Raw genomic sequence first — 20,416 nt, forward strand, 5'->3', positions numbered from 1 at the left:
TATTTTTCCCACGTGGAATGTTTCCCTCTATTATATAAATATTTAATCTACATGACAGTCAAACAACACACCACTAATATTGTACTTTGACATTACAGGATTGCTTTTTCCTACTCATCCGCATTAACTTAAATTTTTCTTCATTTAGAGAAAACTGCCATTCATCACAACAAATATAAATTCTGTCTAAATCATCCTGTATCTTTCTACAGTCACTCAATGATGACACTTTCCTGTATACTGTAGCATCATCAGCAAACAGTCGTAGATTGCTACTCACCCTATTCGCAGATCATTTATGTATATGTAGAACAAGACCAGTCCTATCACATTTCCCTGGGCCGCCCACTGTATACCATTGTCTCTGATGACCACTCGCCATCAAGAACAATGTACTCAGTTGTATTACTTGAGAAGTTTTTGAGTCATTCCGTATGCTCAAATTTTCATTAAGAGTCAACGGTGGGGTAGCTTGTCAAATCTAGGGACATGGAATTGCTCTTCATCCCTGGTTTGCAGGCTATCGTGTGAGGAAAGAGCAAGCTGATTTCAAACTAGTGATACTTTCTACATCCATGCTGATTTGTGGGCAAAAGCTTTTCTGTTTCAAGGTAATATATTATTTTCAAAGAAACTATATGTTCTTAATTCTGCAGCAAACCAGTTTTAAGGACATTGGTCTGTAATTTTGTGTGTCTGATCTTTTACCCTTCTTATATACAGAGTCGCCTGTGCTTTTTTTCAGTCACTTGTGACTTTGCACCGGGCAAAAGATTATTATAAATGCAAGCTGTGTAAGGGGACAGTGCCATAGACTACTCTCTATAAAACTGAATTAGGATATTGTCTGGGCCTGGTGATTTACTTGTTTTCAACTCTTTCATTTGCTTCTCAACACCAGAAATGTCTGTACTTATGTCCTCCAAATGGGAGCCTGTCCAGTGGTTAAACGATGGTACATGATGTGATCAAAACTATCCAGACACCCCCAAAAACATACGTTTTTCATATTAAGTGCATTGTGCTGCCACTTACTGCCAGGTAGTCCAAATCAGCAACCTCAGTAGTCATTGACATTGTGAGAGAGCAGAATGTGGCACTCTGCAGAACTCACGGACTTCGAACGTGGTCAGGTTACAGGGTGTCATTTATGTCATATGTCTGTACGTGAGATTTTCACACTCCTAAACATCCCCAGGTCCACTTTTTCCAATGGGATAGTGAAGTGGAAATGTGAAGGGACCTGCACAGCACAAAAGCATACAGGCTGACCTCGTCTGTTAACTGACAGAGACTGCCGACAGTTGAAGAGGGTCATAATGTGTAATAGGCAGACATCTCTCCAGACCATCACACAGGAATTCCAAACAGCATCAGGGTCCACTGCAAATACTATGACAGTTAGGCGGGAGGTGAGAAAACTTGGATTTCATGGTCGAGCAGCTGCTCATAAGCCACACAAGATGCCGGTAAATGCCAAACGACGCCTCGCTTGGTGTAAGGAGCATAAACATCAGATGATAGAACAGAGGAAAAACATTATATGGAGTGACAAATCATAGGGTGTGGGTATGGCGAATGCCCGGTGAACATCATCTGCTAGTGTGTGTAGTGCCAACAGTAAAATTCAGAGGCGGTGGTGTTATGGAGTGGTCATGTTTTTCATGGAGGGGGCTTGCGCTCCTTGGTGTTTTGCATGGCACTATCACAGCACAGGCTTACATTTAAATTGATGTTTAAAGTACCTTCTTGCTTCCCACTGGTGAAGAGCAATTCGGGGATGGCGATTGCATCTTCCAACACTGAGCACCTGTTCATAATGCACGGCCTGTGGCAGAGTGGTTACACGGCAACAACATCCCCGTAATGGAATTGCCTGCACAGAGTCCTGACCTCACTCCTATAGATCACCTTTGGGATGTTTTGGAACGCCGACTTCATGCCAGGCCTCACCGACCGACATCGATACCTCTCCTCAGTGCAGCGCTCCAGGAAGAGTGGGCTGCCATTCCACAAGAAACCTTCCAGCACTTGATTGAATATATGCCTGTGAGAGGGTAAGCTGTCATCAGGGCTAAGGGTGGTCCAACACCATATTGAATTCCAGCATTACCAATGGAGAACACCACGAACTTGTAAGTCATTTTCAGCAAAGTGTCCACATACTTTGCATCGCATAGTGTATGTCTGTACAATTATCCTGTGTGAATGATTCTTTTTTTAACATGAAATTTAAAACTTCAGCTTTGATTTCACTGTCTTCTAATGCCAAACCAGACTGGTTGAAGAGTTACTAGATAGAAACCTTTAATCAGCTCAGTGATTACATATAAAATCAGATTTTTGTGAAGTTCATGGCAATATCATTTGCTAAGTTGTTGTATGCTTCACACTTCAATCTTTTTACTGATGCACGAATTTATAGTAACTTTTCCATATCAACATTTCCATGTTCTTTTTTGATCTGAGCGTCAAGGATAACCACAGCCATGGTCTCCGAGCTGATAGTCCAGCCTGCTGCATACGTCATAGAACTGTTCGTGCAGATGGTTGTTGTCTTGCAAACATCCCCATCTGTTGACTCAGGGATAGAGACATGGCTGCACGATCCGTTACAGCCATTTGGATAAGATGCCTGTCATCTCGACTGCTAGTGATACAAGGCCATTGGGATCCTGCACGGCGTTCTGTATTACCCTCCTGAACCCACCGATTCCATATTCTGCTAACAGTCATTGGATCTCAACCAACTCGAGCAGCAATGTCGCGATACGATAAACTGCAATCGTGATAGGCTACAGTCTGGCCTTTATCAAAGTCAGAAACGTGATGGTACGCATTTCTCCTCCTTACATGAGGCATCACAACAACATTTCACCAGGCAACGCCAGTCACCTGTTGTTTGTGTATGAGAAATCGGTTGGAAACTTTCGTCATGTCAGCACGTTGTAGGTGTCGCCACCGAAGCCAACCTTGTGTGAATGCTCTGAAAAGCTAATCATTTGCATATCACAGCATCTTCTTCCTGTCAGTTAAATTTCATGTCTGTAGCACGTCATCTTCATGGTGTAGCAATTTTAATGGTCAGTAGTGTACTTTTTTGTAAATCATATATAGTTTATACTTTGGCACTGCGTAGTGTCCTACTGACCACATCAACATGGTGTGGTGTTGAATATTTGTATCTTACTATGGCAACCAGCAACCTTTTATCAATCTGCTTATGATCATTACTACTACAACATGTAATTTTCTTTCTATGTGCAACATGACATTCCAGGGTAGGTGTCTTCTAATGGTTTGTAATATTTTTATGTGTGTGATTATCTTAGTTTTGTAAATTATATATTTTTTAACAATATTATGAAAACAAAAGTTGCCTTTCACCTTATAGAGGAAATGCCGATCTCTGCTATACGGTAAGTGGCAACTTCATAATATTGTTACATTCCATCCTGGATTTTCCATTATTTGAGTTTTTTATTTTTTATATAGCTATGTATTTTTATCTTGTTTTATACAGGTATCTGCGATGGCTATGTCCAAAATGTCTACTAATGGATTAATAAAGTCAGCTTGACCTATTCAGCATTTTGCAAATTGCACATACTTTTCGATATGGTCACACCCCCTTCATGACTTCATGTCGCAACTATGTAAATAGTAGTTATTTCTTTCATGTTGACTGCTTGCATGAAACAAAATATTTTCTAAAAAGTTACAATGACAATGGTTTGATCATTTTCTTTGATCTTGTGTTCACAGTTACTACGAATGTTTTAATGACTCTGTGATGTCTACATATTTTAATATTTCTTTCATTTACTTGTCTATTTTTTCCCAAAATATCAGCTACAATGCATTTTTGATTTGATTGCTCAATTAATATACTGACAATAACGTAAGAATAAATTCTTAGAAAAAGAAATATAGCGATAAGAATATACCTACATAACATGTGTAATAACAAAAGGTGCCAAAAAATGAGGATTGGACAAAATAAGCCACTCCTGGATGAAATGTAAATGTCACTCATGTCCCTGTTTCAAGAGAGGACAGTTCCTGTTTGTCTCCATAGAGGCAGCCTCTGGATGACTTTACACAAAATTTCTAAATACGCTGGTTTCTGCACTGTTTTCCTCTCCTGTGTTGGATGAAGGAACACCTTGTTCCAAAAGGTAATATTTGTGTCATTTTATGTTTGTACCTGTGCATAATAATGGACACAGTCACCAGAGATCTTCAGAAATTAGGGCCCTGGAGATTGCTTTATGCTGATGACAATCTTCTGACTGCTGAAGACAAGTTCAAGCATGGAAGAACCACTTTGAACATCCACACTGAGGCTCAGTACAAACATGACTTAATACCTATCAAAAGGTGCAAATAATAACAGTATAGATCCCACAAAGAGAAATATCTTCGTGTAACTTTGCTTAAAAATCAATGCTGGCTGTCCATTTGTCCCAAAATCATAGACTACATTAAGCAATGCATGACCTGCAATGACTAATGAGCTTTGTAATAAGAAGATCTCAGACTGACTTAAGTGAAAAATGTACTGCTCTGCTATCTGCCCAGGTACCTTGAACAGTGAATAATGTTGACTCACTACAGAAGAAGCAGAGCAGTGTCGTGCTGTAATGGAAAACAAAATGCTCCTGTGGACACTTGGCATGACTATTCATGACCATATGATCAATGACAAAATTCATAGGCTGTACAGATCAACACCTCTCATTGAGAAGATGAGAGAAGACTGTCTATGGTGTTATGGACGTGTACTTCCATCAGATCAAAAATTTAACCCTATGCACAAGATTGTGTCAAGTGGAGACAAAGAGCTAAAAAGCTAAAAGGTTTTTCAGACTTGTTACATGGTAGATGTATGCAAATATGTGTTTTAGTACTTAGTTTTTAGCTCAATAGCCATGAAAATATCTCATTGGATTTTTAATTTTAAGGTTTCAGATCAAACAGATGAAAAACTGGCTGAAGCAAAATTCTATTCTCCAGTTGCTGGGTCTGTTTTCATGCGGTGGATTGGAAGCCTACATTCTGATTCCATAGATGCACTCATTCACACCAATCTTTACTGGGTAACTAAAGAGAAAGGAAGTCCAGAAAAAGATACAAAACACCACTGGAAGATCTATGCAACAGATATTTTAGATGCAGAAGCAGGTAGACATGATAAAATTTCTGTATTACATGTAAGCCAGTGAAACATTCAAGTCAGCTCTGCTTACAATATGATGGGATGTACAAACTAGTTTACTTGTAATTATCACAACTGTTCTTTACTTGTAAGTAGCTATATAAATTTTGAACCCCAATATGTTATTGAATTGCATCAACATCATAATCTACTAAGACAGTAATATAACTCTTGGTTAGTTGAGTTATGCTGCCTTAATCACTGTTGTCAATTTATGTACACAAACAAGCCATGTCATCAGCATTTGTGTAGAAATATTTTAAACCTGATGTATTTATTAAATTTACCTCAAATAAGGATGTTCAAATAGAAGCATAAAAACTATTGAACTCAATCTTGAAGAAGTATTTCCATCACTTGGGCGCTCAGATTACTGCAATCTGTGTAATGATGACTGCAGTATGAGTTTAACTATGATCTGTTTGTTCAGTTCCACATAGTAATTCACTTACTAGATCAATAAGTACTCCACATTCTAAACAGTGTCATTTCAAACTGACAAGCAATACTTTGAAGCAGCCAGGAATCTTTTTAAATCAAGTAAGCGTAATGCAGGTACACCTCTTTCATCTTCCTCCCTCCACCCTCCCTCCCCTCTCTCCCAGCATCATCTACGTGTTCAGGCTGAGAACCTGAAGTGCCTAACACTTTGATGATTTGCTTCGTCACTGTTAGGAATGCTGGTACTTCAGTAGACATGACCAGAATCATTGTCTGCACAGCCAATCTATAAGCACGTCATAGAAAATAAGCTGACCTTCATAGCTCCCACAGGCTTCAACAGGAGTCTGCTTACGTTTATTGCAATAAACATGATAGCAACCACACAAACTTTACCACCATCCATATTATAAACAATTTTTATTGTACATAAATCAACAAGGTACAGGTAGATCCATGTGCTCCTGTTTTCTTAAAAATGTTAAAACTTGACAGCTAGCTTCTTGCCTCCAGAACAGACAATATCAGGCATCTACTCAGTTGTAGTAACAAATTATCATTTGAAAAGGAAAGACGAAAATACACTCCTGGAAATTGAAATAAGAACACCATGAATTCATTGTCCCAGGAAGGGGAAACTTTATTGACACATTCCTGGGGTCAGATACATCACATGATCACACTGACAGAACCACAGGCACATAGACACAGGCAACAGAGCATGCACAATGTCGGCACTAGTACAGTGTATATCCACCTTTCGCAGCAATGCAGGCTGCTATTCTCCCATGGAGACGATCGTAGAGATGCTGGATGTAGTCCTGTGGAACGGCTTGCCATGCCATTTCCACCTGGGGCCTCAGTTGGACCAGCGTTCGTGCTGGACGTGCAGACCGCGTGAAACGACGCTTCATCCAGTCCCAAACATGCTCAATGGGGGACAGATCCGGAGATCTTGCTGGCCAGGGTAGTTGACTTACACATTCTAGAGCACGTTGGATGGCACGGGATACATGCGGACGTGCATTGTCCTGTTGGAACAGCAAGTTCCCTTGCCGGTCTACGAATGGTAGAGCGATGGGTTCGATGACGGTTTGGATGTACCGTGCACTATTCAGTGTCCCCTCGATGATCACCAGTGGTGTACGGCCAGTGTAGGAGATCGCTCCCCACACCATGATGCCGGGTGTTGGCCCTGTGTGCCTCGGTCGTATGCAGTCCTGATTGTGGCGCTCACCTGCACGGCGCCAAACACGCATACCACTTTCATTGGCACCAAGGCAGAAGCGACTCTCATCGCTGAAGACGACACGTCTCCATTTGTCCCTCCATTCACGCCTGTCGCGACACCATGGCCTAACGGTGTGCGGGACCGTAGCCCAGCTTCATGGAGACGGTTGCGAATGGTCCTCGCCGATACCCCAGGAGCAACAGTGTCCCTAATTTGCTGGGAAGTGGCGGTGCGGTCCCCTACGGCACTGCGTAGGATCCTACGGTCTTGGCGTGCATCCGTGCGTCGCTGCGGTCCGGTCCCAGGTCGACGGGCACGTGCACCTTCCGCCGACCACTGGCGACAACATCGATGTACTGTGGAGACCTCACGCCCCACGTGTTGAGCAATTCGGTGGTACGTCCACCTGGCCTCCCGCATGCCCACTATACGCCCTCGCTCAAAGTCCGTCAACTGCACATACGGTTCACGTCCACGCTGTCACGGCATGCTACCAGTGTTAAAGACTGCGATGGAGCTCTGTATGCCACGGCAAACTGGCTGACACTGACGGTGGCGGTGCACAAATGCTGCGCAGCTAGCGCCATTCAACGGCCAACACCGCGGTTCCTGGTGTGTCCGCTGTGCCGTGCGTGTGATCATTGCTTGTACAGCCCTCTCGCAGTGTCCGGAGCAAGTATGGTGGGTCTGACACACTGGTGTCAATGTGTTCTTTTTTCCATTTCCAGGAGTGTAGATGCTTCCTACAGAATGGGCAGCCAGACATTAACTGTTCTAGTGATTGATTTTCAGTTGCCAGAAACGTTTTTGGTCTAGGTTTGTTTGCTGCTTTTGGTTTCTTCATTTGTCAAGTTCACTTTTTAATGACCTGTATAAGGTGTGTAGTGAGTATCATTCATTTTTTTCTCCTGGGTTGGGATGTGCATACAGTTTCATGGCACACATAACATTAAAGTAGCCAGTGCTATTGCGGTTCTGTAGTGTTCAGGCAGTAAAATTTTTGCTACAGGAATAGTTAAAAATAAGGGCTCAACTCACAATTAACAGTAAGTTTACACTCAGTGTGTCTAATGATAGAATTTATTTATTTTTATTTTATTTATTTATTTGGTCCTGTTGATTACATATTATACAGACAGTGTACAAGTAATATAGGACAAGTCAATTGATGCAATTACAGTAGTACATTAACATTTATCCATCACATTGCACAGACATTGGTTTATTTTACAAGAACAATTACTTGCATGCAGTATTAAAGCCTGCATTATGCCAAAAACAGTTTAAGTAGTTGTTTAAAATAGTAGAATAAGTGACAGTGCATATTTTTATGCTACTGACATATATAAGGAAGTAAATTTGTTCATGGTCATGGTTTGAATGAATACAAGTTTTAACTGCATTCCTTAAGAAGAGGTTTAAGTGAATGCTCAAGAGAGCAGGATACATGTGAGTTCACATTTTCTCATAATGAAACAGATAAATTTACATTTTATCACCACAATTTCAGTTAAACTACAAGTAACAGCGTCACACTTTATCTTTAAGGGAGTGCTTTTCTTAGGCAGTTTCCCCCACTGTTGTACATCATAACTCTAAGTATTCACTCATTTTATAGAAAGTTTGTTCGATGAGAAATAATTGTAGTTTCCTTTCGAAAACCTGTACATCATTTATTTCCTTTTTTATATTGATGGGGAGCTTATTGAAGACCTTTATACCTGACTCAGTAACTCCCCTGTGTACTTTAGTGAGGGATACAGAGCCTTGATGAAAATTTTTCACCTGTCTTGTGTCATGGTTGTGGATGTCACAAGTTTTCTGAAACAGTTCCCTGTTGTTGGCTACAAATAACATCAGTGAGTATATATACTGACCTGTGGTGGTGAGTATCCTGAGAGATTTGAAGAGACCTCTGCAAGATGACCCATTAGGAACCCCACATATTAGTCTCACTGCTCGTTTTTGTATTCTGAAGACTTTTTCAACACCTGCAGCATTTCCCCAGAAGATTATGCCATAGGAGACAACAGAATGGAAATATGCAAAGTATGACAACAACATTATTTCTCTGTCTACTAACTGATGGAGAGCTCTTAGTGCAAAGCACGATGAGCTAAGTTTCTTGACCAACTGATCAATTTGTTCTTTCCATCTTAGGTGACTGTCTATCTGGATACCTAGGAATTTGGTATGTGTTGTTTAATTAATTTTGTGATTGTTAACATGTATTTTAGGAACTTTAATTTTTTTATTTTTTGTCAGAAACTGTATCATATTGGTTTTTGAAATATTTAAGGTTAGGCTATTCGCAGTGAACCATTTGTGTACTTGAGTAGAGACTGTCATGGCTGTATCCTGCATTGTTGAGTTGGGTCCTTTTACGAGGATACTTGTATCGTCGGAAAACATTACTATTTTTGCTCTGTTGTTAATTGTGATTGGTAGATCATTAATGTAGATCAGAAAAATTAATAGCTCAAGAATTGAGCCCTGTGGGACTCCATACTTTATATTTCCCCAGTCTGATGTTAATGCTGTTCCTGTCCCCCTTAAGACAACCCTTTGCTTCCTGTTCTGAAAGTATGATTCTAACCAAGTCAAAGATTTGTCTTTAATGCCATAATGTGGAAGCTTTTTTAAGAGTGTGTTGTGATCTACACAATCAAATGCCTTCGCATGGTCACAAAATATCCCCACCGGATACCTTTTGTAATTTAGTTCACCTAAAATTTCATGTGTTAGGTTAAACATAGCTCTGTCAGTGGAGGAGCCCTTACGAAAGCCGAACTGTCTAGGAGCCAGTAAGCCATTTTGTGTAGTGTGACTATAAATCCTATCATACACTATTCTCTCAAATATTTTTGAGAATACTGGCAGCAAGGAGATGGGCCGATAGTTGGATATTTCATCCCTTGCTCCACTTTTGTGGATTGACATCACTACTGCATGTTTTAATCTATCTGGGAACACACGAGTTTCCATAAATTGGTTACACAAATAGCACAATATATAACTGATTAAGTCTGCACATGATTTTAGAATCCTACTTGATATGCCATCGTATCCACAGGAATCTGAGTTTTTGAGTAATTTTATGGTTTTTTCAATTTCTTTAGGGGTTGTACTTCTGAAATAAAGTGCTAATTAGATGTTATTTGCATGTGGTTAAGTAGTTCAATAGCTTCTGTGTGAGCCTGTTTATTATGGTTCACTGTTTTTCAGCTACAGAGAGAAAAAAATTGTTCAAATCTGAGGCTGCAGCTTTGTGTTTATTATTGTCAGGTTTTATGTTCCTATATGTCCCACTTTTTATGATGTGCCATATGGTTTTTATTTTATTGTTTGGATTGTCTAATTTTTTTGTACATAGTGCAACTGTTTGGCCTTCTTGATTACACTTGTTAGAATTTAACAGTATTTCTTGTAATGTAACTTTACTGCTGGGTCTGTGCTAGTCCTCTGTTGTACATACAGATCTCTCTATTTGTTACATGATATTTTTATGCCAGTAGTTAGCCACTCTTTCCTTTTACTACAGGTTGGTTTGATTTTAATCTGTCTTTGGGGGAAAGAAGCTACAAAATGTTTAAGGAATAAGTTCAGGAATGAGTTGAACTTCTCATTCACTGTGTCAGCCTGGTATACTTCCTCCCATTGTTCATGGCATAAACTATTTCTGAACAAGCAAGTAGATTCAGCATTTATTGGTCTAACATGTTTAACTTGGTTACAATGGCCATGTGTTGTTTTTCTGCTGGCAAGTTTTAGGGTTGTCATTTGACTGTCGTGATCAGACAGACCATTTGTTACTGCCCGTGTCATCACTTCATTGTAATTTGTGGGATCTAGCAACAGATGATCAATCAGGGTCTTGCTGTGCCCATATACTCTTGTTGGGAATGAGATCATGGGGAGCAGATTGAAGGTTAACAGTAGTGATTCTAATAGTTTCTGGTTGTTATTTTTTGTGAGTAAGTTTATGTTAAAGTCATCACATACAATGACATTACTATTGTTTCTATAAAGTTTAGTAAGAACTGTTTCTAGCTGAGAGAGAAATTTTTGAATGTCTCCCATAGGTGACCTGTAAACTGTTACTATGACCAGGAACTGTGTTTCAAGCTCTAATTTGACTGCACAACATTCAAAGTGCTGTTCAATACAATATTTAGATACATCTATAACTTGTGACCTAATAGTATTGTGTGTGTAAATTGCCACACCGCATTGTCTTAAATTGCTCCGACAGTAGGAAGAATCAATTTTATAACTATTTAAATGTAGCTGATTAGTTTCTGTGGCTTCTAAGTGATGTTCAGTTAGGCAGAGCACATCAGGAATAATTCCATCTGTGTCAGCTATTTCTTGCAGTGAAAGCATCAGCTCTTCTTTTTTATTCAAAAGACTTCTTATATTCTGAGGAAATATTTTTAAACAATATAGCTTATCAATTGTATTTTTAACCGGTTCCTTAATGTTAGTTTTCACACAAGTTAAATTATCAAAAGGTACAACATTTACACTGTGCTCTCTTCTGTTCTTTAGCCTAAAAAAGATCTTATTTGAATGTTGACTATTGCTGGAATGTGCTGCTGTGGAAAAAAATCACTATTTTTCTTTTCTGTGGTTGGCGATGAAACAAATTTTGTCATTACTGTTGAATTTGTAGTAAAACTGTTGCCTGTGCTTATTTCAATTAGTTTTTGTGCTAGGAACCTCTTCCCAAGACTGTTCAAATGAAGCCCATGTGAGGTATGGAATCTTCGACCAACACCACTTACATCTAGAACATTTACATTTTTAAACTGTTTACATACGTTTGAGAGCTGTCATTTGCAAGTTTGATCTCTCTGTTCACACAAGACGAGTGAGGTAAGTCGTACCTCTGTGGAATGTTTACATATATTACATTTGTGTGTCCTAGATAACACAAGCACTTCGTTAGTTCTTGCTACAGGAACTAACAGGAGCTCAATATTCCTCCAAGATAAGCCTTTCCCATGTTTACTTCATTACCATTATATAAGCAATTACATAACTCAATGCCGGCCGCAGTGGTCTAGCAATTCTAGGCACGCAGTCCGGAACCGCGTGACTGCTACGGTCGCAGGTTCGAATCCTGCCTCGGGCATGGATGTGTGTGATGTGCTTAGGTTAGTTAGGTTTAAGTAGTTCTAAGTTCTAGGGGACTGATGACCACAGATGTTAAGTCCCATAGTGCTCAGCGCCATTTGAACCATTTTGAACATAACTCAATATTAATCAACACATATTTTAACCTATATAAACATGAATGATTTCCATTTAGCATTGCCAGTCCTCTTACCACCTGATAGTCTTTGCAAAAACCCCTGGATTGTCATCCTATGTTTTCTGTTACCTGGCTAAGACTATTCTTTGATTTCCCAAAATATGTGATCTGATACACCAAACCTATTTTTTTCTACAGCTGGGCTAAGTCCCCCCCACCTCCCCACGGGCGCTACCCAGAAGCATAACTTATCTCTTCTTATTCTGTTTTGCTCCCAACTTATCAGTAAGGTTTCTAGCATTGTTTTGCTACATTCTATATTCCTGTATGCCTGTATAAAACTTTCTTTTTCTCTGCAAAGTCTGTTGGTTAACCTTTTTTGCCTGCACAGGCATAACAATGCCACAAAACTCTCCTGTCAGTACAAATGTCAGTACTCTAGTCTGCAGTGATTATTTGAGCCAGAAGCTGTGGAGCTACATTCCAGAAGAGGAAATACTTGATGTGTGGATCAATCTGCATGGAAGCAGATAGTTTGAACACCACACAGAGACTGGCATGGAGAAAAGCACAAAACACAACCAGCTCTTACAACCGAAACAACTGGCAAGCAGAACCAAGAGCTTTATGTGATGCGAAAGTTAGGTTCTCAGTAGCCCTCAGTAGCAAAAATTAGTGACAGCACACAAATAGTTGCTGTAGACATCATGGAGGGCAGTTTGGCTACATACAAAAAACTGAACAACACATCCATCACCAGTTGCCACATGTTTTTTTTTTAAAAAAAGACCTGTAAAGCTGATGTGCACCCATAACCAAGGGTGCTCCGGGACTGGCCAAGGAAAAAACAGACATGGTGGCACAGCCTGGTCCTGTGCATAGGCTGTGCAAGCTCACACAAAATGTTCAATGTTGTGATTTGTCACTGGTCAGTAAATGTGTTGTCATGCCAAAGCCTTGTACAAGACACATCCCAGTGCTATGCATGCAGCACCTAGAGTACACGAGCAGATAATGCCAGAGGGACAGATTGTCAATTTTTCTCCTCTGTAGCAATGAAAAGGACCCCCTGGGCAACTTTGAGTCAATTGCGCAATAGGGAAAATGTATGCCCTGGTGAATCTGCTCCCAAAGGAGTGCACTCATGCTGTCCGGTATGGACTGCTGAGATGATTTTCCAGAAAAACAGGTCAGCAGATATGGCAATTACAACCTTCTGCTCTGTCACAGAAAAATCCAGCAATGTTTGCTGCAAGGTATCATCATTGAAAAAATGAGAACCTCCTGTCAATCAAACTCAGAACTGGGTTTCACTGGCAACAGCAATAGGACATCTACATTAGCATGCTAGATGATGGACTGATAACAGATGTCATAGCAATAAATAATGAGAAAAAGTGCCCACATCTCCAAGTAGTGGGCAATCCTGTATGGTAGCATAGAATGAGGGCCGAATAATGAAATCAGTGGCTTGCAATCAGTGATTAGGAGGAACTTGCTACGTACAAAAGCCATGAAACTTTTTAATGTCAAAAATAATAGTTGATGCTTCCTTTCCCACCAGCAAAAATTTACTTTACACTGCTGAAAACATCTTTCATGCATAAGTGCTTGGCTGCTAAGTGCCATGCCATCTGTGTTCTGATATGATAGGACTGTACCAATACCATACTGGCGCACACTGGTGGCCAGAGTTAACGGCTTACCTGCGATAAAAGAAGCCTTACAGAGAGTGGAGCCCAAACATCACTTGAGGGAGTGGAAAGCCCATTAAGAGGATGGCAAATGTGCAAGGCCTGGTCAATGAATGGTAGGTACTCTTGCCAAAATGGACTGGAGCTCCTTCAGATTCTTGGGTGCCAGCATGTTGACAGTGGCATTAGTGTGATCATCCACAGGGATGAAATCATCTTTGCTAAGCACATGTCTCAGAAAATAAACTTTTGAGGAAAAAAATACATCCTCCAATTGCAACGAAGGGCACTCTCCAGAAGGCATTGTAAAACTGCCAACAGATTTCATAAATGCTCATCTCCTGTGAAGCCTGTGATCCAGATGTCATTGAAGTAATTGACACAACAGGGAATATCCTTAATCAATTGTTCCAAATACCTTTGATAAAATCCTTGGACAGATGAAATTCCAAAGGACAAGTGACTAAACTGGTATTGCTGGAAGGCTGTGTGGACAGTATTAATAGTAACCTCAGACTATTCGCAGATGATGCAGTTATCTAGAATGGAGTACATTCTGAACAAAGCTATACAATTATTCAGTGAGACCTTGATAAGATTTCAAAGTGGTGCAATGATTGGAAACTTGTTTTAAATGTTATAAAGTGTAAAATTGTGCAATCTACAAAATGAAACAATAAAGTATCCTATGAATACAATGTTACTGAGTCAGAGTTGGAATATGCAAACTCATTCAAATATTGGGTGTTAACACTTAGTAGGGACGTGAAGTGGAATGATGATAAAGGCTCAGTTGTGAGTAAAACAGATAATGTACTTTAGTTTATTGGTAGAATACAAGGAAAGTGCAATCATTCTACAAAGGAGATTGCTTACAAATCACTTGTGTGATGCATCCAAGAATATTGCCTGAGTATGTGGGACCAGTAGGAGTAGCAAGGGATGTTGAACTTATACAGAGAAAGGGGGGTATGAATGGTCACAAGTTTATTTGACCTGTGGGAAAGTGTCACTGACATGTTGAAAGAATTAGACTGGCAGTCTCTTGAAGACAGACAGAAACTATCCTGAGATATCTACTGACACAGTTTCAAGCACCAGCTACAAATGATGAATCTAGTAATATATTAGAACTCCCTATATATTGCTCCCACATCGCTTGTGGGGATAAGATTAAACTAATTACAGAAGCATTTAAACAATCGTTTTTCCCCACACTCCATATGTGTGAATGAGAAAAAGCCGTAATAACTGTTACGGTGGAATGTACCTTCTGACATGCACTTCACAGTGGTTTACAGAATGTAGATGTAGGTGTAGGACATGTTGAGCACTAAGAAATGTTGGGAAGCAGAATCCAATGGCAACTGCAGATATACGTTGCCCAAGTCAGTGTGGGAAAAATGATGGCCCACTAAGAACTTTGGCAACAGCCCTAATAACTGTTACAGTGGGATGTACCTTCTGACATGCACTTCACAGTGGTTTACAGAATGTAGATGTAGGTATAGGACATGTTGAGCACAGAAATGCTGAGAAGCAGAATTCAGTGGCAACTGCAGATACACGTTGTCCAAGTCAGTGTGGGAAAAATGCTGGCCCACTAACAACTTCAGCAACAGCTGCTCCAGATGCAGAAAGAGTGATGAGTCTGTTTAAAATTGCCACAAAAATGCACAGCACCATCTGGCTTCTGAATCACAACCAGAGGGGTGGCCCAGTGACTAGATGAAGTAGAGAAAACAATGCCAAGTTGTTGCCAACACTACATCTCAGACTTGATCTTGTCGCAAATGGTGAAGGGAATAGAATGTGGATGACAAAAATTAATGTTCTACCTGACCAAAGGTGTTCTGAAAGAGCTCATCATAAACCTTAATAAAAAGACCAAATCTTGAAGGGTTCTGAATGGACATTAATTAAACTTAGTCAATGATCTGGGATCCAAAAACAGAATAGGTGTCTGGCTCAAAAATATTTTGTGGCAATGTTGAATTTGCCATTGACAATGTAAGTTTTCATTCTACATTCTTATAACATGCTGAGATGGAGAAGTGCCCACACAATGAAATATGCTGTTTACTGTAATACACTTCTTTACACAGCTGTCATTGCAGCACAGGGCAGCTCAAAAGCCTGCACGTGTGTAAGTTAATTTTGTCAGCAGAACACATCGGGGTACTGCTTGTGGGGCTTCAGAGACATCCACTGAGTCCAGCAAAACACTAGCATCTTTGACAACCACCTTACATCTGACAAACTGAGACAAACTGCATACTTTTCAGCTGACATTACACACGGCATCTAGGTATGGGTAGTTATGCCTAATGTGCACCAAAGACGATCGGAGGAGGACCACTGACTTACCTGATTAGTGGAAAAAGATGCGGAAGGGAAAAGATGCTAAGAGCCTGCAAAACGTCATGAACAGGGAGCTTCACTCTTTGACTTACTTATACCTACAAAGCTCGCCATGTGCAAAGATGGGCAGTGTCATGAGGTCATTGCACTCGAATCATCATTGCGTCCTCACAGAGTGGCTCAGCAGAAGGCAAATTTGCCTGGCCAACCCCTCTGGGCACCAGAGCTGTTCACCATGCATATCTGATTTTGCCACCTGCCAGTTATTGTACAGTATGTTGTTTGTTGCTGCTGTAAGTTCAGCAGTCTGGGCAGCTTTGGCTAAAAAATGGTTGGACAAGTCCAAGTGTCCTAGTTTGGACCGCAGGATCAGGTACTAATTAGATAATTATGTTGCTAATTAGCAAGTTCTTATACAAGATACCACATTGGGAACACTGAAACTGACACTTGGCAAGAGACCTCCCAGTCTAGGCAATATATGACTGCCTACGGTATTTATGATGCTGATTGCACTGCAGCTTTGCCACCACCACATGGGTTTGATGCCCAAAATACTGTCTGAGCAGCTGACAGGTTTCCACAAAGTTAAGTTTCTGGATTAGAAAAGAGCTGAGAATTTGTATGATGTTGTACCTTCCTGCACCATTGGACAAGAACAAGGCAACGTTATCAGCTGGATCAATGATATGCCTTATTGGCAGTGCAGCAAGAACTGGTGCAGGTAATTCTCCCACCTTTCCGTAGCCTTGTCAAAACTAGTGAAAAGCATGGGGGGCAGGTGGGAGAAAGCATCTCTGCAGGCCCCTAGCCCTTCACCATTGCTGTGTGAGAGAAGATCAGTTCCGTGCTGTGTTGGAGCCATTCCTGCAGTTGCTCCTGCTACAGCTGTTATTGTTGCTTCTGGAGATGCAACTGTTCCTACCATCATTGCAAAATGCTGGGTTCACAGTGGCCACAAATTAAAACCATCAAAAAATAAAACTGTCATATGTATAAGAACATCGGTCACTACTTTTGTACCTGCACAGGCATGGTGATGCTGTGAAACCACACTGCCAGCACAAATGCTATAAGAGAAAAAACTTGATCTTCAGGTCAGTCTGCAGGGGAACGGAGAGTCCGAATACTACATAGAGACTGGTACAGAGAAAAGCACAAAATGTGATCAGCGCGAATGACTGAAACAGCTAACGTGCAGAATTGAGAGCATGGCATGATATGAAAGCCAGATCCGTGTTAGTCAATCTCAGCATAAAGACTGACTGGCCCAGTCAATTGCTACTGGCAAGTAAGCACATGGATCAGTGGTTTTGTCCATACATCACTCTGTGCACGCAGTCTGTGATAGCTTTTGGCACTACTCTGTTATGAGACTCATGCCAGCTCACCTGAGTCCATATATGTGTCTGCTGGCAGGGGTACTGGATAAACAAATTTCAAATTTGCTTCTTAAATGTCACATATCCACCTTTCGCTTGCCACCTTTGCGCCCATTAACTATTGTTATTCAGATTTGATTAACTTTCATGATTGAGATTTCATGTCTTCTAATACTGTATTGATCATGTTGTTCTGTTCTGTAGCTCCATAGTTCAAGTAAGAACTTCGTTGAGTATACCATTCTTTTCTCCATTGCTAATGCTCCAGTGGAATTAAAAGCTACAATTTTTGTGGAACTCTCCCAGTTTGTCTAATCTGTGGCAACATCCTCCCTTGTCACACAAGCTGAAAAGAAATACACACTTTTTGCACGGTTTTACCTTTTTTATCCCAGCTCTATCACATCCATCAGCGGTACTACACTTAAATTGTATTCATATTAACAAGAAATATTGGAAAGCAGCTTTTAATCTCATATTTATTTAATTGCTTACAAATGTAAATTCATATTGATCCTATGGGCATAGTGTCAACAAGAGACAACCAGAAGATGTTGGATGGTTACCCTAGAGTGGCCAATACATTGCAAAACATGTGGTCATTGTCTTGATGAAGAGAATGCTCATTCTCCAGATTCTCAGGCAAAATGTCTCCATCACCTACTTAGGAACCATGTGGGAAAGACCTACATGAGAAATTAGCCCATGCGCATATCTACTGAATGGACAGTGTAGCCTGTATTGAAAAATGGTACAGAAATGCTCAGGATGACCTCATCACCAGGCAACAGTATCAAAAACATTTGCTTCCTCAGCCAAAACCTCAGGAACCATGTGAGTGGGTAGGATCTGCACATTGCCCAGTCCTGCAGTCTATGTGACTTGTCTTGGTAGACACACTGTTAAATTTCCTCTAAGTTGTTAAGATTGTTCCCACCAGCACAGAGGTTGCCATAAAAGTCAACACTAATACTAATACTACTACTAATAATAATAATAAAGATTTTATTGTCTTTAGGCCATACAGCAATTGACAACGTCAAATGAAGTTACAATTTATAATATAGTGTGATAAGGTATTGACTACTGAAATATTTTAGCTTATATTACAATAAATTTACAGTGGGTCATCTGTTGGATTACTGCATTTTACAGTTGAAGAATTCATTGATATAATAGAACGGGTGGGCAATAAACCATTCATGCAGTCTTTCTTTGAATGTATGTTCAGGAAGATCCTGTATAGCATGTGGCAGCTTATTAAATAGTTTGTGCCCTGTGACTTCATAGCTATTTATTGATTTTGATAGTCTGTGGTAAGGCGTGTATATGTGTTTGGTGCTTCTTGTGTTGTAACAATGTACATTTTCTCTATGTTTCACATCTTGTAGGTTCTTCTTCGTAAAGATTAAGACATTGTATATATAGAGGTTTATTACTGTCATAATTTTTTGTTTAGTAAATAAGGGTTTACAGTGAGCCTTATGTGAAGAATTTGTAATTATCCTAATGGCTTTCTTCTGCAATAATAGGATGTCATGTATATGACTACAGTTACCCCCACAAGATAATGCCATAGGATATTTTACTTTGGAAAAATACAAAATAAGATGATCTGATGTATGTTTCAGGTACATAATTTCTGAGTTGTCTTAATAAATAAATTACTCTAGATAGCTTACTACTAATATAGTTTATATGTTGGCCCCAGGATAACTTTTCGTCTAAATAAACTCCCAGGAATTTAACAGAACTAGGGTCATCAGATAGTGGCTTGTCTCTTAGAGTGAAGATTATCTGCTGAGTTTTATTTTCATTTAGCAGGAAACCATTTGCTCTGAACCAATATGCTGCATGGGTGAGTGTATTTTCAGCACAGGTTTTAAGATCATAAAGATTGTTACTGCTATGAAGAAAAGTCGTATCATCTGCATACAATACAGTGGTGGATCTAATAAACGAGGGGAGGTCATTGATCATTATCAGAAGCAGGAAGGGCCCCAGTACAGATCCCTGAGGCACATCTACTTTAACATTTTCTATGTTTGACATTTCCTTACCAACACAAACTACCTGTTTACGGTTGTTGAGATAAGCTTTTAATAGTCTGAGACTGTTTCCTTTGATGCCGTAGAATTCTAGTTTCTCTAGTAGTGGCGTGTGCTCAACACAGTCGAAGGCCTTGCTTAGGTCACAGAATGAGACCTGAGCAAAGCCTTTGTTCTCAAAAACTTTGAGGATGTAACTGACTACCGTGCTGATTGCATCAATGGTTGACAGATTCTTCCTAAACCCGTATTGTGTAGCATTAATTATTCCTAGATTCTCAAAGTGAGATGATAATTGTTGGTACATGATGCATTCTATTACCTTGGAGAATGCAGGTACTATTGAAATAGGCCTGTAACTAGATGGAGAGTCTTTATCTCCCTTTTTGTATACTGGGACGATCCTAGACAGTTTTAACTCATCAGGAAAATATCCCTCAAGTAAGCACTTGTTTATGCAATGGGTTAAAGGGTACAGAATGCAATCACACACTTTTTTTAGCAGGTTGCATGATATGCCATATATATCTAAGCTATCAGATGATTTCAGTTGTTTTATGACTATTGTGTTGGCAGAAGAGCCAACACCGTGTTGCTAGAGGAGGCCGAAATGCACGCTTTTAAGCTCACGCAGGCTGGCGTGAGGTCTGGAAAATGACAATGTAATTAATATAGCCAATAAGGTACGTTGCTGCTGGAATACTTAACTTTAATCCATAATTGGTGTACATCGCTCTTGACTGTACATGTTTTATAATCTCAATATAAACTGGTAATGGCGCCTTGC

At 40.1% G+C, this 20,416-nt stretch overlaps 1 protein-coding gene across 1 annotated transcript in view; it reads left to right on the forward strand.

Moving 5' to 3' along the window:
• Positions 1–20,416, forward strand: part of LOC126177144 (uncharacterized) — a 219,088-nt gene that overhangs the window by 41,323 nt on the left and 157,349 nt on the right. The window contains exon 4 of the mRNA XM_049924416.1: positions 4,965–5,184. Coding sequence (XP_049780373.1) covers positions 4,965–5,184 — 220 coding nt within the window. The remainder of the gene's footprint in view (positions 1–4,964; positions 5,185–20,416) is intronic.

The sequence above is a fragment of the Schistocerca cancellata genome, chromosome 3 (genome assembly GCF_023864275.1).
Source record: "Schistocerca cancellata isolate TAMUIC-IGC-003103 chromosome 3, iqSchCanc2.1, whole genome shotgun sequence".
Lineage (NCBI taxonomy): Eukaryota > Metazoa > Arthropoda > Insecta > Orthoptera > Acrididae > Schistocerca > Schistocerca cancellata.